The following is a 22,789-nucleotide window of genomic DNA, read 5'->3' as shown; positions in this document are numbered from 1 at the left end:
CCAAGCTCGCATGAGTCACACCACGTTATGAGCTGAGGAGTAAGACACAAAGGATGTCGGACTGAGTCGTTTGTGTTTAAAGCGCTGGGTAAATTGTAAAATGCTTAAGAGATGTAAAGTAATGTCTGTTAATGGTGTTTATAAACCTCTGAGTCACAGTGTGTCTGGGACAGATGTGACTTTTATGCAAATGCAGGTCAAAGCAGAAATTTCTGCATAATGTTCAGCCGACCTTGAGACTCAGGGGGAGATGACAGTGTTTGTGTGTGTGTATATATTTAGACCTGGCTTGCTGTGCTATTTGCTTTGAAGTATAATTTGTTTTCAATTTAGCGAGGGAGGGAGGGGGTGGGAGGAATCACTGTGTTGGACTGTGACAACTTATGTGAAGCCTTGGATGAAATTCTGCTGCAGACACATGAAATCGGCCGGGCCATGGGCCTGGCGGAGAACGCACACAGGCTTGCCCATTAGTGGACCTTCCGGGGCAAACAGGACAGCGAAATAAAAGCCAATCAGACGCGTTACAGACCAACACGTGTGATGCAGACGGAGATATGTGAAATGGTGGTGCTGGCAGTGCCTGCTGATTGCACACCAACTGGACAATAAACAGAAATAGAATATAGAACGAATACCTACGAACCGGCACGTTCAACTGCACCCCGGTATTCCCAAATCAGGGAATACCATGGTAACCACACATGCTAGTGCCCACTTCAGAGTGTTTATTATCCCTGCAGTAAAATCCAGTGATGCTTGAATATTGAGCTGGTCAATCCGGCCATAAGCTGGTCTAGCAGGATAAGAGCTGGTCAAGCAGCTAGTGCTGGTAGCTTGTCTGAGCTCCAGCTACCAGCCGTTTAAAACCATATCAAGCTGAGAGCTGGTCTGAACTGGGGTTTTTTTGCAGTAGTAGTAGTAATAGTAGCAGTAGCAGTAGTAGTAACAGTAGTAGTAGTAGCAGCTGTAGCATTTGCAAGGATTCATTGATAAATCAATTTTCATCAATACATTGAAAAGCTACATCACAATATTTGCATTTTTCAGCAGCAGCACAATGTCTGTGTCCTAATATATTTTCATCAACTACTACTGCTAAGCCTTTTGCAAACTGAACACATCCTCATTTTGTAACTCCATTAAAAAACTCCTGTCTTAGTTTTATTCGCCACATGCAGAACTTGACATTTAGCTATATTGAATGTCATTTGCCAGATTTCCTCCCACTTTAGGATTCTATTAAAATCTTGTTGGATTACTCTCATACATTTCAAACTGCCATTTAAAATGTATCTCAGTTGTTGAGTTTATCCTCTAAAAAATGTACTATTTTGTTAATAACTGCATGCAGCTTATACATATTTCAGACAAAAATGCTTTGAATTGTATACATATTTCAGACATTTTGGAGACAATTTTATCCAGAGTAACCTGAATATTTTACTAAAGTAATTCAGAACCCCCCCCCCCAGCTGGGAATCAAGCCCGCATTCATGACAGTGTTGAGAGTTCCCTCATCAGAGACTGTGTGTGTGTGTATGCCTTTGTGTGTGTGCATGTGTGTGTATATATGTATGCATGTGTGTTTGCATGTGTCCGTCAGTGTGTGGTGTGTGTGCGCGTGCGCATGTGTGTGTTTAGTATGTATGCGCGTGTGGGTAGTATGTAAGTATGTGTGTGTATGAGCGTGTGTGTATGTACGTATGCGTGTACTGATGTTATATTTTTCCCTCACAGACGCGATGAGCCTCTTCCTGAAGAACAGCACCTCCCTCCCCGCCAACCTCTCGGTGTCCTCGACCCTGCAGGGGGCGGGGCCTAACCAGAGCTGGGCGGGGCCCGAGGTGGCGCCCTCGCAGGTGGCGGTGGGCGTTCTCCTGACGCTCATCGACCTGGTGACGTTTCTGGGCAACACGGTGGTGTTCGTGTGCCCCATCGTGGAGCGGAGGCTGCGGACCGTCACGTACATGTTCATCATGTCCCTCGCCATGGCCGATCTGCTGGTGGCCTGCCTGGTCATGCCCTTCAGGTGAGTGAACCGCCGTACAGCCTGCTCGCGTGGAGCCCCCTAGAGGGGGCCTCCCGAACAACACAACTCAGCGAGTGAGCAAATACACCTGCAAACCACTGATTATTCACATGCAGCCTGACGCTCTTTAGAATGTTTATGTTTGAGGATCTCAGCAGCTCAGTGTGTATCTCAGTGTGTGTGTGTGTGTGTGTGTGTGCCAGTACTGTAGCACAGTATGTGTGTGTATGTATATATGTATTTATGTGCGAGACTGTGTGTGTGTGTGTGTGTGTGTGTGTGTGCCAGTACTGTAGCACAGTATGTGTGTGTATGTATATATGTATTTATGTGCGAGACTGTGTGTGTGTGTGTGTGTGTGTGTGTGCCAGTACTGTAGCACAGTATGTGTGTGTATGTATATATGTATTTATGTGTGAGACTGTGTGTGTGCGTGTGTGTGTGTCTGTACTGTAGTACAGTATGTGTGTGTATGTATATATGTATTTATGTGTGAGACTGTGTGTGTGTGTCTGTGTCTGTACTGCAGCACAGTATGTGTGTGTATGTATATATGTATTTATGTGTGAGACTGTGTGTGTGCGTGTGTGTGTGTCTGTACTGTAGCACAGTATGTGTGTGTATGTATATATGTATTTATGTGTGAGACTGTGTGTGTGCGTGTGTGTGTGTCTGTACTGTAACACAGTATGTGTGTGTATGTATATATGTATTTATGTGTGAGACTGTGTGTGTGTGTGTGTGTGTGTGTGTGTGTCTGTACTGTAGCACAGTATGTGTGTGAATGTATACATGTATTTATGTGTGAGACTGTGTGTGTGTGCGTGTGTGCGTGTAGCCTCTTTCTCTGCAGTATATTCTGAGGAGACTCACTCTCTGCAGTATAATCTATGACAGTAGGAGGCAGATTCGGTCCTGGTGGGCTGGTGTGTTTGCAGGTTTTCATTTACACCAATTACCCTGGCTTAATGACCTAATTGGCTGTATGTGCTGATGCTGATTCACTCAACAATTAGATCACAGTAAAACATTTAATATAGGGAAATGCACTGTCTCTCTCTCTCTTTCTGCAGTATAATCTATGAGGTGACTCTCTCGCTCGCTCTCTCTCTGCGGTATAATCCATGAGGTGACTCTCTCTCTCTCTCTCTTTGCAGTATAATCTATGAGGTGATTCTCTCTCTCTCTCTGCAGTATAATCTATGAGGTGACGGGTATGTGGTTGTTTGGGCAGCACTTCTGTAAGATGTGGATCTCATTTGATGTGCTGTTCTGCACCGCCTCCATTGTGACCCTCTGCTTCATCAGCCTGGACCGATACTGTTCAGTCATCTCCCCTCACCACTATCCCCAGAGGATGTCTCGCTCCAGGTACCACACACACACACACACACACATACTCACACACACTCACACGCATACACACACACAAACTCACACACACTCACACGCATACACACACACACACACACACTCACACGCATACACACACACACACACACACACACACACACACTCATACACACACTCACACTCATACTCACACTCACACATACTCATACACACACACTCATACACACACTCATACTCACACATACTCACACACACACACACTCATACACACACATACTCACCCACACACACACACTCATACACACACTCATACTCACACACACACACACACACAGTCATACACACACTCATACTCATACTCACACACACACTCATACACACACACACTCACACACACTCATACACACAAATACTCATACACACACTCATACTCACACACACACTCATACACACACATACACAGAAATAAACACACATACACACATACACACACACACACTCATAAACACTCATACACACACTCATACTCACACACATACTTACACATACACACAAATACACACATACACACACACATACACACACTCACACACATACACACAAAACTACTCATACACACTCATACACACATACTCACACTCATACACACACAAACACACATATACACACTCATACACACACACATAGAAAAACACACATACCCCACCACTATGCTCAGGGAATGCCCTGCTGCAGGTACCACACACACATACTCACACACACATAGACACACTCACATACAAACACACACACAGACACTCATGAGACACACACACACAAAGCTATACGCACAATTCTATAAAATGATTCTCCTAATCAAAATAATGGTAAATATCGTAATTGTTTTAGTTGCCATCCATGTGATTTTCATTGAAAAGCAACCAGACGTTCTGTGGAAATTGCAGCTTTAATGTCATGCATATTTCTCCCCATCTGGTAGAAAAATTGAATCCTCCAAGGGGGTGGATCTTATGGGATAAAAGGAGCGTCACTGCAGAGAATTAGGGAACATCCCAACACTCAAACCACCATAACAAGCATGGGAGAATCACCTAAGTAGCGTCTTTTAGTCCCTCAAAAAAAAGAAAAGAAAACAGTTGTGGATGAAAGTGTCAGCTCAATAACAAATTATTATTATATTCGGACTCACACTGGTATATGTATTCAAAGTCACACTCGTACACCCTATTATACTTAATATACAGAGATATTAATACTGCAGATTCTTGGAGTGTATGAAAGATGTTTAATTAGACGGTAAGTTCCTAAGAAGGCTACACGTGGGTGTCACCAGTTCAACGGTTTTACTGTGTCACAGCGGTCTCTGTTCAGTAACTATTGAGTAACTGAACTGATGAATATTTAATATGTGGCAAGATGCTTTAAATTGCTTCGTCTAAGAGGCCACAAACTTTGCATTCTGAATCACAATGAATATGTTTGAAATTCCCACCCCTGGACTTGTTTAGGTAATTAAGAATGCCTGTTATCTGAATGTGAATGCGTCTAATCAAGGATGCACCCAGTGAGATTCAAATGTAATCAAGAGCTATTTAAAAGAATGATAAACCTTTTATTCATGGGGAGGGCAAAACAGAACAAGTCCCCAAATGTGCTTCCTCTCTTGTCTTTGGTGCTCAAAACGTCCAATTAGAAGCTCAATTAGCTGAGCAGGTTAAGTCCTTAAATTCCACAGCAATCCCAAAATGTTCCAATAGCAAATGTTCCTGGCTGCAGCCAGGATCTCCGGCTGACTGATTGATTTTATTCAATAATCATCAGAAAATTAGTTTGTTGTTGTTGAAGCAGGAATATCAACCAGTACAAATCTCAAAAACTATCAAGGATAGCCCAAGCACGAAAGCTTATTTCCATTGTGTACGCCTAATTACTGCCATTTATTAGCATCACACTTAACGACAACAAGGCTATTCCTCCGCTATGCTACCAAAAACACTCGGGTTTGAGGAGGCGGTTTCCTCCGTAGGTGTTTTTTCCAGGTGCAGTCTAGCTGTATATGGCAGACAGGCTGTCATGAACCGTTAGAGCAGGTGGTTAAAATGGTGGATTCTGTGCTATACGGCAATGCCAAGGGACTTGTGCCATCATTCTGTCCCACTGATAAGAAACACAGCAGCTTATCTATCCGGTGAATCAGCAACAGCATCTTCCAGATAAAAGTTCCACACATTACCACTGTGCTCCGGTCCTTCTTTATCAACATGCTTTCTGTACTAACGACAGGACAAAAGTCTAATGATTATTTAATGCACACACACTCAGAAGCATTTTAATAAGGCACTAATAAAGTGATAATTGTCCAAATTTCCCTTGAGTGTCTTCTCTCTTGTAGAGCTGGCTGTCAGGGGAGGTGAAAAAAAAAAAACTACCTTGCTGGGTTGCCAGGCAACCCGGAATGGGAGAGCTCGTTAATTTGGCGCTGCCTGGGCAGTGGGTATGAAGCTGTCCAATGGAGGATCAGGTGGACAGACCCTCCGGCTGATTGGACAGTGGCATTAAAGGATAGCAGCCAATCACGGGCTGAACCACTTCTGTCATTCATCCGTGTAGTTCTATCGAGTCTCTCATTCTCTCCGCTGAAGCCTTTAAATTCCAAGTACGTTTCTGGAAGAGTGGATAAACACAGTGTCCTTGTGCCCCAACCTTCTGGTTTGCTACTTAGTGATTTATGGCCCTCTTGTTTTATTATATGAGGGGAAAAGTAATAATCTGCATAATTATCTGCATTTGAAACTGTTATATCCCTTTTACAGAAAAGTATTAAGACACATTTGGTTACTATGGAAGACTGAAATTTGTGTTCATGAAAACGAGAGCTAAATTTGCAGGTAACATTGGTACAGCTGTGTTGACCATGCTACCTCCACAGAGCCACTACACAATTCTCCTCTTGCAGTAATTCCAGCCTTTTCCATCTCATTTCCTTTTCACACCTGACTACCTGATATTCTTTCATTTTCACACCTGCATACCTGCTATTTGTCTCTCTTCAGCACTCTTTCTCTAAAAGGAAAAAAGCATCACACATGTTTTTCACTCTACTTTACAAAATGCAGACAGCTATGCTGTGTTTCTCCAGAACTTAAAATGATGTACTATTGTTTACTCCTAACACATTTCAAATCAGTTATTGTGTTCATTGCTTTTCATTTCTGAGAAGTGTACTGGTGAATAAGATAAAATAAATGCAATAATGGACATTGTTATCTTTGTATATATTTCAGAAGGCCAGTAATCTTGCTGAGATTGCCTCTGTGCTCTTGTGGTGCAGCTTCCTCCCTCGAATAGGGCTTTATAGATTTATTAGTAATTTGTTTTTAATTGGTAATAAACGGTCATCTTCACATTGTAAAATCAATTCAAAAAGTTTAAGTTCCTCTCCCACTACTGTAGCATCATTTTTTCTGACCATGCTAATTTCTCCTACCTGAAATCTTCATTCCTTTTGTGTTAGTTATGTGCCTTGCCATGGCCTGGTTCTGACAATATCTTTCCAGCAGATCCAGGTTCTACTCCAGCTCGTGCCCTGTAGGTGAAAACAGCATAAGTACAGAAACCTCTGTGTACATTAGATAGATAGGTAGATAGATAGACAGATTAAATAGATCTTTATCCTGATTTTATGCTTGTTTCTGTAAAGTGCTTTAAATTAAAACACACCAAAATATGCCATCTTAAGAGCTATTTAAAATACCAATAAAATGCTGTAAAAAGAAGTAGCAGAAGTGGAAAAAATATTATTATTATTATTATTATTATTATTATTATTATACAACCAACAGGAATAATAAGAAAAATAACCATAAAACCAAATAAAAACATATAAACCAATGAAAATGGAAAATCCTACTGTATTACAGAAATGCACTTTGGAAAAAATGTGAAACACACCCCGCAGATGTAATGTGTAAGAGGTTATTTCAGAGGGTAGGTGTCTGGACACTAAAAGCATGATCACCCTGGGTAATGAGTGTGGTGCAGGGCAATAGTAAGCCTTTTTCTCTGTGGATCTAAGTGCCCTAGTTAGGATGTATGGTGTAATTAGTTCAGTAATATAATCTGGGGGCCCAACCGTGCTATGCTTTAAAAGTTATCAGCAGAATTTTTAAATAATTTCTAAAATGCGCCGGCAGCCAGTGCAAGGATGCTAAAACTGCTGTAATGTGGAGCCTGCGACTAGAATTAGACAGACGCCTAGCAGCGACATTTTGGACTAGTTGGAGTCGTGACACAGCAGAAGCACTTAGGCAAGTAAAAAGCAAATTGCAATTTTCCAGGCCTGAGGAAATTAAATCACGGATAATCAGCTCAGTGTTCTTGAGAGAAATGGTTTCATTTTGGCAATATTCCTAGGAGTTGGAAAAAACTGGCTTTAACTGTGTTTTTGATATGTTCATCAAACTTCAAGTTAGGATCAAATCCAAGGTTTCTCATAGATGTCTTTACATGAGCTGCCATGGGGCCCATACATGTATGGATTGCACAGGGCGTGTAACCAAAATCTCAGTTTTATCTGCATTAAACTGGAGGAAGTTACTAGACATCCCATTTTTAATAGCCGCCAGTCATGCAAAACACTCAAATTATTTGTATAGTTTGGCTTAACTGAGAAAAACAGCTTCGTAATAGTGATACAAGACTGAGCTAAACTGCCTAATTATATGACCAAGAGGAAGCATATATATATATACAGTGGTGTGAAAAAGTGTTTGCCCCCTTCCTGATTTCTTATTTTTTTGCATGTTTGTCACACTTAAATGTTTCAGATCATCAAACAAATTTAAATATTAGTCAAAGACAACACAAGTAAACACAAAATGCAGTTTTTAAATGAAGCTTTTTATTATTAAAGGAGAAAAAAAATCCAAACCTACATGGCCCTGTGTGAAAAAGTCACAAAAGTCACCTAATAACTGGTTGGGCCACCCTTAGCAGCAACAACTGCAATCAAGCGTTTGCGATAACTTGCAATGAGTCTCTTACAGCGCTGCGGAGGAATTTTGGCCCACTCATCTTTGCAGAATTGTTGTAATTCAGCCACATTGGAGGGTTTTCGAGCATGAACCGCCTTTTTAAGGTCGTGCCACAGCATCTCAATAGGATTCAGGTGTAGGGGTCCTCGCACGGGACTCCAAATTATGTAGGGTCCTCGCACGGGCCGCCAAATAACGCAGGGATTTTACTCTCTACGAAACCGGGGCGCCAGTTAAACGTTGTGTAGCAGTATAACTCCAAAAAGTAATCAGTCTCATAAAATTACTATTATCAGAAATATCTAACCACAAATTTAGTATTTTAATTAATAATTAAAATAACCAATATTAATGATTAAACATACCGATAACCTGAAGGTTGGAAGTTCTTCGAAAGACTGCTTTAACTCGGCTCTCATGTCTATGCGATTCCAAAACGGACACCGGGGTTTAACAAAATATATTTATTAAACAAACATACAAACACATAACAGATAAACTAACGGAAATTTAGTTGGGTAAATTAGTAGGTTAAGTTAGGGCGTGTATGTGCGTGTGTGGGCGCGCACGAGCGCTTGAACAAAGGAAAGGTGGGAGTAGCTAGCTTGAGTAAGCTAGAGTTCTGGGTATGGTAATGAGTTAGAGTTAGCTGTGAGATGGGACTACTTGAGTAGTTTTACTCTATATATGCGCAAAAGACGGCGAATCAATTCACGTACATATATATGTAGCTAACCAAACACATTACAATAGTAGGATGGTAAATATGGAAACACAGATTCACAAAAACAGTTAAGACTAAACTAAACACTGGCTATGCCTGAATGTTTGTTCTCTTACTGAGTCCATACGCATTGGATCCAAAAGACGTGCTGTCCTTATAGGAGCCGCGATGGTGCTGTGAATGCGTGTCCTGGAGAGATGCGCAGGCTGGGGCGTCTTAGCCGCGCGCTGTCGTCTGGTCCACTCGGTTGCTGGAAGGATGTTCGCTTGTCCTTTTTCCGGTTGGAAAAGTTTGTTGCTGTTGTTCGATAGTGAGGTTTGCAGGAGTAAACTGATGTAGTGTTCCGTGTACACCAGTTTCCACTCGCTATAGGCCACGAAGTTACCGCGAGGTAACTGGGTGTGTCCGTAGGCCTGGTAGTGCGCTGTGCAGCATTCAGCCTCTGTCCGAGTCTCGGAGCAGATGAGCTGAAGCGAATGGCCAAAAAGGGTGCGTCGAAGAGAAGAAGCAGAAGAGGCATAAAAAAGCAGAAGAGAGAGATCCCAAGAACGTGTCTTGCTCTTATACGGGACCGTTTATTGCTCCCGCCATTACGGGATTGGCTGAACCAAGTTAGATGTCATTCGTGGTGGACGTCGCAGAATTTTCCTGTGGGAATGTGGAAGTTGTAGTCCCTACACAGGTCAGGACTTTGACTAGGCCACTCCAAAGTCTTCATTTTGTTTTTCTTCAGCCATTCAGAGGTGGACTTGCTGGTGTGTTTTGGATCATTGTCCTGCTGCAGAACCCAAGTTCGTTTCAGTTTGAGGTCACGAACAGATGGCCGGACATTCTCCTTCAGGATTTTTTGGTAGACAGCAGAATTCATGGTTCCATTTATCACAGCAAGTCTTCCAGGTCCTGAAGCAGCAAAACAGCCCCAGACCGTCACACTACCACCACCATATTTTACTGTTGGTATGATGTTCTTTTCCTGAAATGCGGTGTTACTTTTACGCCAGATGTAATGGGACACACACCTTCCAAAAAGTTCAACTTTTGTCTCGTCAGACCACAGAGTATTTTCCCAAAAGTCTTGGGGAACATCAAGATGTTTTCTGGCAAAATTGAGACGAGCCTTAATGTTCTTTTTGCTCAGCAGTGGTTTTCGTCTTGGAACTCTGCCATGCAGGCCATTTTTGCCCAGTCTCTTTCTTATGGTGGCGTCAGGAACACTGACCTTAACTGAGGCAAGTGAGGCCTGCAGTTCTTTGGATGTTGTTGTGGGGTCTTTTGTGACCTCTTGGATGAGTCGTCGCTGCGCTCTTGGGGTAATTTTGGTTGGCCGGCCACTCCTGGGAAGGTTCACCACTGTTCCATGTTTTCGCCATTTGTGGATAATGGCTCTCACTGTGGTTCGCTGGAGTCCCAAAGCTTTAGAAATGGCTTAATAACCTTTTCCAGACTGATAGATCTCAATTACTTTCTTTCTCATTTGTTCCTGAATTTCTTTAGATCTCGGCATGATGTCTAGCTTTTGAGGATCATTTGGTTTACTTCACTTTGTCAGGCAGGTCCTATTTAAGTGATTTCTTGATTGAGAACAGGTGTGGCAGTAATCAGGCCTGGGTGTGGCTAGAGAAACTGAACTCAGGTTTGATAAACCACAGTTAAGTTATGTTTTAACAGGGGGGGCAATCACTTTTTCACTTTTTTTTTGTAGATTTTGATTTTTTTTTCTCCCTTAATAATAAAAACCTTCATTTAAAAATTGCATTTTCTGTTTACTTGTGTTGTCTTTGACTAATATTTAAATTTGTTTGATGATCTGAAACATTTAAGTGTGTAAAAAATAAGACATCAGGAAGGGAGCAAACACTTTTTCACACCACTGTATATATGTGCAGGATCAGCCCCTGCGTATATTTAATCACTTATCAGAACCTATACACCAGCCAGACCCCTCCATTCCGCTACTTCGGGATGCCTGGCACCTCCCCCTCGCCACACCTGCACTTCTCAGGCACGAGACCTGCTGTCTGTTCTGGCTCCACGGTGGTGGAATGATCTTCCTGTGGATGTCAGAACAGCAGAGTCTTTGACCACTTTCAAGTGCAGACTGAAGACTAATCTCTTCAGACTGCACCTTTCCCTCCCTACCTCACCACCATGACTAGTCTTGTGTATGCCATAGATTATAATAACACTTAAACATAGTTATTGTTAGAACTCTGGGTATTCTAGCTGCCAACAGTGGTATGCTAGTTGGTAAGATGATGTGTCCTTCAAGGGTTCAAATTGTATCTATGTGGTCACGCTAAGACTCGAAACCATACTTTCCTCTAGGGTCCTCATCGCACTTGTCCCTATGTTCTATTTGCACTTCATTGTATGTCACTCAGGATAAGAGAATCTGCTAAATGTCTGTAATGTAATGTATATAATGAGAACAAAATAGGACTCAGAATCGATCCCTGAGGGACCCCGCAAGACAAAGGAGCAAATGAGGAGGAAACACGGTCACCCATGGCCACAGTAAAACATCCATCCATCCATCCATCATCTGAACCCGCTTATCCTGAATAGGGTCGCAAGGGGAGCTTATCCCAGCATACATTGGGCAAAAGGCAGGAATACACCCTGGATATGTTGCCAGTCCATCGCAGGGCACACACACCATTCTCTCACACACACTCACACCCATTGGCAATTTAGACTCTCCAATCAGCCTAACCTGCATGTCTTTGGACTGTGGGAGGAAACCGGAGTACCTGGAGGAAACCTACGCAAACACGGGGAGAACATGCAAACTCCACAGTGCTACCCACTGCACCATCTGTGCCGCCCACAGTAGAACATCTGTTACATAAATAAGAAGTGAACCAGTCAAGGACATTGATTTCAACATTGATTTGATATAATAGACTTAACCACCTCTTTCTCCCCCTTTCCATCTCATCCTTTCTGTCTCCCCTCTCCCTCTCTCACTTCTGTCTCCTGCTCACTCCCTCTCTTGCTCTCCCCCTCTCCCCCTCTCCCTCTCTCCCTCTCTCTCTCTCTCAGATGCATCGTGATGACGGTGACCATCTGGGTTTACTCCTCCCTCATCTCCTTCCTCCCGGTGATGCAGGGCTGGAACGAGATCCCGGGCCTGGCCTACGACCCTGGCCAGGACTGTGTCTTCGTCACCAACTGGGCATTCGCCATTGTGGCGTCCTCCCTGGCCTTCTACCTGCCCTTCCTCATCACCTGCACCATGTACTTCTTCATCTACCGCGCCTCCAGGCTGAAGGCCACGCGAATCGGCTCGCAGACCCTGGAGCTGCACTACCATCCCGAGAGCCGCCGGCCCAACCACCTGCAGCTGGAGAACAAAGCCACGCGAACCATGGCGGTGATCATCTCCGTCTTCGTCATGTGCTGGCTGCCCTACTTCGTGCTGAACGTGGGGCTAGCGGCCGGGGGCTGGGGGGGAGAGAGGCCCCCACCCTTCGGCGTGACGCTCCTCTTCAAGGTCATCACCTGGCTGGGCTACTGCAACTCCGCCATCAACCCGGTGCTCTACGCCTTCCTGAACCGCGACTTCCAGAGGGCGCTGCGGCGGCTGCTCGTGTGTCGCCGGCGGCGACGGTCCGCGTCCGTGGACATCGGCGAGGACATGGTGTCCATCGTCACCTTCTCTCGCACCGCCCAGGACCCCGAGTACGATGGCAAGGCCACAGCAGTGCCGAACGGAGCGATCAAGAACCAGCCTCCAAGATGGCCGCCGACCGAACCGGCTACACGCCCACTGAAGCTGTGAAGATGCACCCAAAAGCAGGGCGGAATCCCAGAGTTCCCAGCGAAATGAGTCCCATTTCAGTCCTGTATCCCAACGAACAAACAATTGGGATACTGTTAATACTGATATTTTAGTTTCAGAAATAAATAGTAAATAAAAATGAAAAATATATATATAAAAACTGATTTCATAACTTTGTCAAAGTAGTGGGAGCATCTCTCTTCCAAAGGATCTTGCACCCAGAAAATGTGTTGACAAGACTGTGTTTTTTTAGTTCATGAATTAAAATGGGAGGCACAAAATAAAAGCAACATGCATTGGTCAGCGGTGGAGGAACAATGTTTAGGTTGCAAGTGGGGGGAAAAAAGTGAGACATAAGGTTCAAATGCTGATCCAGGACCACATTTCCCCTTTACCACGGAGCCAGTTGTAAAAGGCAGTACTGACATTCTAACCTCCAAGACCATTTCCATGGAAATTAAAGAGGCTAGTCTCCCTGCTCGCTGTATCCAAAGACCCAGGGTCACTGCCATCTTCAGAGAAACCACAAACTGGGTAAGTACTGACATCAGTGGGAATAAACTCATATTGGTATGAAAGCAACATTAATACTTTTTGTATTTTTTTAAGAGCAGGTAAGAGTGTGTCCATTGGTGTAGGAGCATTAAACCCCTTGGCAACCACCTTGTACAAAACATACAAAAGCAGTTAAAACATTAAAAATCTCTAGTTAAAAGGCGTTCGTTCATTTAATCATGTGACTGAATGACGTTAGTATTTATGTTTGATACACTTTAGTTTAACGCAGACAGTCATTCCAGTTCTTCCGAACTATAGTGCAGCTATAAAAACTGAGTAATGTTCAGTGGTGTATGAGCCTGTAGTTTTATACCGAATGGGGAAAACCAGTTGGAAATTTTTCACCTGTTGCTTAACAAAAATATATAAATCCTAGAAAACATGAATTGCTGATTCGCTTTTGTTGAGAGTTACAGCCCATTTATTTTAGCATTGAGGTGTTCTTGAGATCTTTAACAGCATGCTTATTCATTGGTTTCCTGTGATGCCCTGTATTTTCTGCCATCTGAGTGGATTTGTAGGTATACAGTAGACTACACTTATGACTCCTGCATGTTTGTGGTCTGGAGTTAGCTATATTCACCATTAGAATGGCAGAGTGGATTAATTAAAAAGTCACATTGGTGAAATATATGTTTTGCTTTTTGTTTTCCAGAATCAACATGAAGCGTTGAAGAGAAAGATACAGTGTCTCTGTATGAGACACTCTCTACAGCTTCAGTATTAAAGAACAAGACAAGATTTCATGTCCTCATCTTTATGTAACAAGATGTGTTTTGGGAGGACACATTAGTAGTTGCAGTTGTATCTGTATTTTTGTGTTGTGATGAAAAGTAAAATGATTTTGCAATGTGTCGAGAATATATTCATGAATAGTTCATAATAGATGGGTCAATTTGAGGGCCTATATTAAAGTGTTGTGAATGTCTAGTATCTTACTTTTTTAATCAATGCACAATCGACAAAAGTCGGTACCAACTGCTTTTGGAAAATAGCACGCCAGTTACGATATTCTAACAGTGCAACATTGCCTGTAACGATGGGTGAAAAAATAGAACGTGTGAACCAAGTTCGACGTATAACGATGAACCACAAGGATAATTATTTTAGTTTGAGAGCAATTGCAATTACCAACAATTATTAGAATTTCTTTGTCTTGTTTTTGTTAGCATACCTTGCAAGATAACCTCCAAACTTCTGAAGCCATTTCAAATACTTCCGGAAAAAAACGTAATCTGTGTTTATCAGGTGTTCTGTTCTGTTGACATGGCCATGAAGATTCCAAGAGATCAACACAAACCCGTCACCTAAATCTCGTAAACGCTACGGGGCCTCGCTGCTGATTGGTTGTTGTACAACACCCATTAGATAGAAGTGGCGATCGATGATACATAATTTGTTTATCCTTTGCTGGGAGGTATTGCTGGTAGCCTCTGAAGTTGGTACGACCGTTATGGTTTATCGCCCAGTCATAAGTGAATCATTATATATTGGCAGAGGCCCTTGACGAAGATGAAATCATCCATTCATCATCAAACCCGCTTATTCCTGCTCAGGGTCGCGGTGGGCTGGAGCCTGCATGCATTGGATGAGGAATACACGCTGCACATGCGAACATTAAAGCAATGATATCATTAACAGATCCTAACATAACATTTACCTTCAAATTTCACGTTAATATGTAAAGATACGCCTCCACCTCATAATTCTACTCTGTTCCAGAAACCGTTTGTAGTTGTACAACGTTTTAGCTAGAACAGGCAACAGACCCAACTCAATGCTGCCCTCTAGTGCTTGAAAGTTTTCACTGGGATGAAACGTTTTCACTTTACCATCTACAGTAGCCTAATTTGCATTAGCACATTGCCATTGTTTAAACATAAAATGGAGGGCGAAGTGACTCCAGTAGAAAAGCGAAAGACACATCGATATGAAAATGAATCTTACATTTAAGAAGAGAGGTAGACTTCATGTACAAACCGAACATTAAATATGCCCGTGTATTGATCTAGTTCGCTAGGCAGATGCAGATGTTTACATCTCTACCCATTTCCTCACCTTTTCAGTCGTTGCGGTTGCACTGATCATTTCATTTCTATACGGTGACTGGGAGGAACATTTACCGACATCCACGGACATTGCAGGTCATAGGCACAACTTTAGGAGCCATGTTTTGGTTAAAAACTTAAAATGTGATTTTTAAATGGAGTTACCATTGCAGTTTCGGTCATTAATTTAATAACCACACAGATGTTCCGATGGTCTACCAAAGAATGAAAATAGGCTTAAAGATTTTATTTTATTTTTTATTGTTATCAACTTCCCGGAACGTATCTCTATTAAATCAATGATTAATGCTGTTCGGTTTACGAAATTTCGGTTTATAAACAGTTACTCATGAACGTAGCCCCTTGGTAAATTTGTATTGTATTTGTATTAGCACTTTTAACGGGGGAGGGACGGATAACATTTTATTTAAAACGTTGAATGATCAGTGCTAAACCGAGGGACTTGCTAAGGGACGTTCCGTAACCCTGTAAGTTTATTCAAGGTAAACTACAAAAGGAATAAAAAATGCCAGCAAAAGACTACACAGAGAAGAGCCAAGGCTTCACAGCCAGATATGTGCATCTCTCGAGGGGTTTTCTTGTGTGAAAGGCAAATAAGCAAGAATAAAGAACAATGCAGACAATATAAAGTAACAAAACAGCCTTCTGGATGTGACAGAATATTTTGATATTTAACAGGATGCAGTGGAAAAGGAAAGAAATCAAGACAACAGATGGTACAAATGTCATAGAACATTTTTTTAATTAAATTTAGACTTGTAAGAAGTCACAGTATTTCAATGCACTTGACAATTATTGCATGAAGTGCATTCATATATACCACCAACCCAAATGGATTGATTTCTGCAATAAACATAAATTAAAAACCAAATAAACATATTTACATTGCAAGAGAGATGAAGTAGGATTGTGCTCAGGACACAAACTCCATAAGAGGAGAAACGGATTTGACAGAAATAATCAGTCAGTTTCCCAAAAACCGTCACCAGTAGTAGACAACAAATGAGAAGCAATCAAAATGGCCGCTTCTCCAAAACGGTTAAGCCACTTCAGTAAAACGATGTGAACTCTTAGCTCTTGAAGATGCGAGTGCTTCTTTTAGCAGAAACAGGACATAGAGGTTCAGAACTTTTAACAATGAGGTCCTAAAAATGACTTAAAGGCTTTGCTCAACTCATTTATAAAAATAAAAAACCCTTCCAAACTTGATTAAAAATGTATACCTGAATGTGGGAACTCTTGATTTACCCAAAAACTGGCCTTGTGAAAGTTGGCACCACTCAGACATGACATGGGGGGATGTTTTTGTTTAAACACCTGCCCTCTTAATTTTTGTGAACACAAATCCCACCCCAGGCAGCATTCCTGACATCCCACAATACCTTGCGAACGCAAGTCAAGAGCATCTAGATCACATTTACCCATGAACTACACCAGGAATGTCACCAACATATTCATGCAAACTGTGCTGACCCCACTGGACCAGCATACTCGCACGGTGGTACGGTCCACACCGCAACTGTAACGGCAGTGACAGCAACGAACGAAATCGACGGGATTGCTTTCAGAGTGACGTTTTCCAGCCGCATGAACAATACAACACTGACAGCCGATGAAAATCCAACTGAATTTACAAGGCGTCAAGTGCAAAATGGCAGATGACATAGCCGTAATCGATTATTGCAGATGCTCACATCATTATCATTATAGTTATGGGTATGGTTATAGTTATACCTTCACTGCACTTGGCCCCTGCTTGAGCAGTCCTGGTGTAAACTACCTTCAGAAGGGAACGTGCATATGAAGACCACCTTTCTGGCATACCTGAGGGGTTGAGGCAATCCAAGGTGTCCTATTGGTTTTCCCATAAGGTGCACAAGATGGCCCCCAAATTTTCAGAGGGCAGTGGGTGGGGGCGCATCATGATGTCATTTTCTCTTAAATCACCACAGATATCAACGTTACGGGGTTTCAACTCCCACCACACAGAACTCTCACTGAATAAATACTCCTTGAAAAGCATGAGAAAATTAATGTCGTAGTGCTAAGTGGGAATCGAAATAAAGCTTTTTTTTCGGGTTAGAAGTACACTTGGTAGATTTGATTGGACCTGTCTGTCTTCCACCTGATTTAATAAGACAGTGACGATGCTTAATTTACATATGAACACTAACCCAAGGACCCAACATGTTTCAGAAATGAAAACTATAACCGTTATAGCTAATTAGCCAGCAGCTGATGCCTAACCAGATCATCGTTTCCTCTTCGCCAAAATGTTTAAGCTACTACATGTTCGATTAATAGCATATCAAAAAGCAAGTTGCATTTTAAAACATCAAAATGCACAAAGCCTACTCGAAGGTCTGAAGCACCTTAACGTTGCAGCGTAGAACCCCCAGCATTCCTTCGACAAGTTTTCAGCCTGAAATCCATGCAGCTCTGTAGTCTGTACAAAAATCATAATTAATTTCCCTTTGCTTCGGAAACATTCTCTCACTGTGATATTGCCACGGGTACCGGTGAAGTGGCGCTCGCACCTACAATCGTCCGAAACGTGATACCTGGGGCATCTAAACAGACAAAGAAACTATGTACAGGATTGATAAAGCTTGCCCTTCAATTCAAGATACAAAAAAGTAAGCAGTCTTAAATTATTTACATGATCAGAGGGGGGAAAAGGAGAGTAAGAAACGTTTTACAGCATAGAAATAATCGTCGACTGAAATGTCAAACGTAAGAAAGCCGTATAAAAAAAAAAAGAAAAAAAAAAAAAAAAAAGGTGTCCCACTCTTGGCTTTTAGGAACCAATACATGCCCTTGGGTCTCTTCCTAAAAGCCAGCGGTGGACTTGGTCAGTTCACGGTCGGAGAGGCCGTTGGTTTGAGCACACCATTGGGTTGTTTTGGGTCTCCCATGGCCTCAAGCAGGGGCTCATCAGGTCCCGTCTGAGATCTGGTTTCAAATGCTGTGACATTGTGAGGGAGTGGGGGTGAATACTGGTGGGTGTGTGTGTGTGTGTTTGTAGATGAGTGTGTGTGTGTGTGTGTGTGTGTGTGTGTGTGTGTTTGAATGTGTGTAAGTGCGCGAATGTGCATGTGTGAGTGTGTGGACTTGGTACACCCTTTTGTGGTAAAAGTTATACACATGGTTAGGAAACAACGTGATTGGTTGGGAGATGGGAGGGGCATTGGAGGTGGGGACATGATGTGCCACTCCTGTTCACGGCTGACTGACATCTCTCTGGCCACATCCCCATGTGATTGACAGCCACTGGGCAGAGGGGGGTGGTGTGAAGGGCTGGCTGGTGGTACAGGGGTCATGAGGGTCATGGGGGTGGTCTGAGGAGCTGGATTGGCTGGACTGGCAGGGGTCAGGGGTCGCGGGGTTGGTCTGAGGAGCTGGATTGGCTGGATTGGCGGGGGCGGTCTCAGGAGCTGGATTGGCTGGACTGGCGGGGGTGGTCTCAGGAGCTGGATTGGCTGGACTAGCGGGGGCGGTCTCAGGAGCTGGATTGGCTGGACTGGCGGGGGCGGTCTCAGGAGCTGGATTGGCTGGACTGGCGGGGGCGGTCTCAGGAGCTGGATTGGCTGGACTGGCGGCCGGGCCGTCCAGTGGACGAGGAGCTGTAGGTGCGGGAGCGCTGGCGGAGCGTGAAGCGGCAGGGCACCTCCAGCTCCTGGAACAGCGGCGTCTCCGTGATCTCCTGCGCCTCGGGCCGCTCGCTGGGGCTGCGCGAGAGCATGCTGCTCACCATGACAACCTGGGGGAGGAGACGCGCACCGCGGAGAACTGAACAGTGCACTTACATTACAGTCATCTGGCATATGCTCTTATCTAGAGCCATGTACAACAGAGTGCATACCCAGAAACAGGGACAAGTGCGCTGAGGAAAGTGCAGTTTCATGCGCTAAGAATACAGCAAAGATAAGGACTTGGGCCATTGTATATTGTTGATCAAAGGATTATATCAGTGAAACCGTTGCAGATGCAAAAATGGAGTGTTATCTTTGAAGACACACTGGGGGTTTTCAAGACCAGGCTCAACACTGAGCAATAGGTACACTAGTGGTAAGAAGAGTGGCCTGTTCTTGTTGTTACGTTTCATTATTTCAAGAGGTCAGTAATTGTGCTCAGGTTGCCTGCAGAATGAAATGTATTGGTTTTCACTCTAGATGCAGACATATGACACTTTCAACAATTCAGCCACTAGGCCATGCCAGTCCACTCACGCTCTTAATTTGCCCTTACAAACACACACACATAGTCTGAACAGCAACACCATAGATCCAGGCTGATGTTCCACCCTAGCTCAGTTCCCTATAGCCCCAGCAGGGGGCAGCAGAGCACAGTGACTCACCTCCTGTACGTTTTTCTGGGCGAAGACTGGGGGGAACTGCAGGTTTTTCACCTCCGTCAGAGTCTGAGAGAGAGAGACACAAACACTCAGCACAGCCCTCACACGGAGACTAACGTCCACAAACCTACCCACAGCGCACCACTGACAAACCCTCATTTCCAATCCTCCCCATTTAAAAACGATGCTTTATGGATCTGCACTTCATCTGTCACTTTGAAGCAGTGTGAAACTTGCGCTTAGAAAAGCTCTATACAAACAAAGTTTTACTTATCGACCATACTCGTTTTTACTCTTGCTAATGTGTTGTGTATTTTTGTGCAGTGCAGCGCTTGTGCTTGACAAATAAAATGTATTATTATTACATAACTGCCGGGCATATTTCCCCTCAGGGATCTGAAAGTACTGCATGTGACCCCTCCATCACCCAAGCTGTAATTCCCTGCTGTGCATTTTCAGTGATGGTTAACGGTTTTGCAACATCATTATTTTTTCCCCAGTAGGGGAGGGGGGGGGGGCCCTCTGGCTGGCTCAGGGTGGGGGGTCATAGGAGCTCTCTTACCCGAACTCTCTCCATCTGTGTGCGGAAGGGGTAGAGCAGCTCAAACAGGATCAGACCCAGCGAGTAGATATCCACCTTGTGGGAGTACGAGTTCCCCGACAGCTGTGGAACAGGAAGTGGGGGGTTAAACCAGGGAATGCACTTCTTCCACTGGACACCAGACTTGGGTTCAGATGCGTATTTAAATCCAAAACAAATATGTTCTATACTCTATTGATCTTGCCTAGTGCATTTGAATTCAAAATCAATTAGGATTGCCCAGGGCTCATGTAGAGCTTGGTAAAAGAACAGGTATAAAGCAGTTTGTACTTGCCTGCTCGGGGCTCATGTAGAGCTTGGTAAAAGAACAGGTATAAAGCAGTTTGTACTTGCCTGCTCGGGGCTCATGTAGAGCTTGGTAAAAGAACAGGTATAAAGCAGTTTGTACTTGCCTGCTCGGGGCTCATGTAGAGCTTGGTAAAAGAACAGGTATAAAGCAGTTTGTACTTGCCTGCTCGGGGCTCATGTAGAGCTTGGTAAAAGAACAGGTATAAAGCAGTTTGTACTTGCCTGCTCGGGGCTCATGTAGAGCTTGGTAAAAGAACAGGTATAAAGCAGTTTGTACTTGCCTGCTCGGGGCTCATGTAGAGCTTGGTAAAAGAACAGGTATAAAGCAGTTTGTACTTGCCTGCTCGGGGCTCATGTAGAGCTTGGTAAAAGAACAGGTATAAAGCAGTTTGTACTTGCCTGCTCGGGGCTCATGTAGAGCTTGGTAAAAGAACAGGTATAAAGCAGTTTGTACTTGCCTGCTCGGGGCTCATGTAGAGCTTGGTGCCCACTTGGCCCGTGTGCCTGGCAAAGGCAGGCATGGGCGTGAGCGCATGAGACTCCTCCTCTTCCTCCTCCTGGTCCATGGCCGTCACCAGGCCAAAGTCCCCCACCTTCACCACGTCGTCCAGCGTGAAGAAGATGTTTGACGGCTGCGGAGAGAGGGGACAGGTCAGCCCAGACACTAACCTAAAACTATCCAACCCGTTCAGGCCTAACACAGGTCACATCTCAGCAAACAAGCTCCTGGGTGTAAGAGGCAATTGGCAGACGGTACACGTTAGAAAATCGCTTATCCAGAAACTGTAAGTAAATAATTAAAGGTGGTAAACATAACTATTTACTACAAATACCAAGAGATAGATAGCTAGATACATAGCTTGATTGATAAGTAAATGGCAAGCTGAACAGATGGATAGATTAATTCCAATTTCCAAACATGCATTGCTGAAACGCATATTCCTTCCCTCCCATGAATTTTGAGATGTGAAACTTGGCGCAGTGAGCGGCAGCGGCCCCTGGTGGAGGGGAGAGGCGGCGCACCTTCAGGTCTCGGTGCATGAGGCCCTTGCTGTGCAGGAAGTGCACGGCGTCGGCGATCTGCAGGAAGATGCCCAGGCACTCGCTGTGCTGTCTCTGCTCGGGCAGGCTGCGTTGGGTCATCCAGTCCTTCAGGTTCTCCTTGCGGCAGAGCTGCATCTGGATGTACAGGTACACCTTGGGCGAGGCCAGGGCGCGGGGCCAGGGCGGCAGGGCGGGGCAGGGGGAGGGGCAGGCCGCCAGGCTGAGGGAGGTGGGGCGGGGCGGGGACGGGGAGGGGGCGGGGCCAGGAAAGGGGGTGGGGCCGGGGTCGTGGGTCTGGGTGCGGGAGGCGGAGCTTGTGCGGCCGCCCGTCAGCGTGCAGGGGGAGGCGGCCTGGGGAGGGGAGGAGGCGGCTTCGCAGCCCGAGTCCTCGAACACGATGTCGAAGGAGGAGGAGTCTCCGGGGCCCCGCGGAGGGTACAGCTCGAAGGAGTGCGGCGAATCGGAGGCCTCCAGCTCCGCTTGGCTGTCCGGGTCAGACAGGAAGCTGTCCAGCTGTAGTGGCGGTGTCGGACCACCAGGGGGCTCCAGAACGCAGCCCTTTCCCCTCCCTGTGGAGGAGACCTCGGAATGGGATAGCGATAGCGTAGGGGCGAAGGAGGGCTCTGTGGAGGCTCCGCCCAGCACAGCCACGCCCGCCAGGGAGGAGGAGCTTGTGGGTGTTAGCTTGGAGACGGGCACTTTGACTGACAGCGCCTCCATGTGGTCGGGAGAGCTCAGGGGCCAGTCTGTGGTGCTGAGGAGAGGGAACGAGGGAGACAGTGAGTGTGTGAGCGCGTATGTTGCCCAGTGTGGTTGGGTACATGGCGACTTTGAGCCAGGTACGTTGGTGTGTATGAGTGTGTGTATGTTTGTGTGTGTATATGTGTGTATGTGTTTGTACACGTGTGCGTGAGTATGTATGTGTGCATGTGTGCGTGTGTGTGTGTGTGTG

General features: G+C 44.6%; 2 protein-coding genes across 2 annotated transcripts in view; one reads left to right on the top strand and one right to left on the bottom strand.

Moving 5' to 3' along the window:
- Window positions 1–1,745: 1,745 nt before the first annotated feature.
- Window positions 1,746–14,411, top strand: LOC133131507 (octopamine receptor-like). Its single transcript, XM_061246888.1, has 4 exons — window positions 1,746–2,032; window positions 3,227–3,403; window positions 12,185–13,457; window positions 14,137–14,411. The coding sequence occupies exons 1-3, from the start codon at window positions 1,746–1,748 to the stop codon at window positions 12,921–12,923; spliced, it is 1,203 nt and encodes a 400-aa protein (XP_061102872.1). The 3' UTR covers window positions 12,924–13,457; window positions 14,137–14,411.
- A 1,864-nt stretch (window positions 14,412–16,275) lies between these two features.
- The window catches only part of eif2ak3 (eukaryotic translation initiation factor 2-alpha kinase 3), a 39,448-nt gene continuing 32,934 nt past the window's right edge, over window positions 16,276–22,789 (bottom strand). Inside the window, exons 13-17 of the mRNA XM_061246576.1 lie at window positions 21,817–22,591; window positions 21,252–21,425; window positions 20,467–20,568; window positions 19,908–19,970; window positions 16,276–19,310 (exon numbers count right to left, since the gene is read on the bottom strand). Of these exons, the coding sequence (XP_061102560.1) occupies window positions 19,122–19,310; window positions 19,908–19,970; window positions 20,467–20,568; window positions 21,252–21,425; window positions 21,817–22,591 (1,303 nt within the window). The 3' untranslated portion in view covers window positions 16,276–19,121. The remainder of the gene's footprint in view (window positions 19,311–19,907; window positions 19,971–20,466; window positions 20,569–21,251; window positions 21,426–21,816; window positions 22,592–22,789) is intronic.

Source organism: Conger conger, chromosome 6 (genome assembly GCF_963514075.1).
Source record: "Conger conger chromosome 6, fConCon1.1, whole genome shotgun sequence".
In the NCBI taxonomy this organism is placed as follows: Eukaryota; Metazoa; Chordata; class Actinopteri; order Anguilliformes; family Congridae; genus Conger; species Conger conger.
The sequence above is the reverse complement of the archived record's forward strand: the minus strand, read 5'-3'. Positions and strand labels throughout refer to the sequence as shown.

Bases quoted from the DNA above. Each gene is read 5' to 3' on its own strand.
- LOC133131507 (XM_061246888.1), top strand. From the start codon at position 1,746: ATGAGCCTCTTCCTGAAGAACAGCACCTCCCTCCCCGCCAACCTCTCG. The intron at 2,033-3,226 runs GTGAGTGAACCG...CTCTCTCTGCAG, and splicing joins TGCCTGGTCATGCCCTTCAG to TATAATCTATGAGGTGACGG. The intron at 3,404-12,184 runs GTACCACACACA...TCTCTCTCTCAG, and splicing joins CAGAGGATGTCTCGCTCCAG to ATGCATCGTGATGACGGTGA.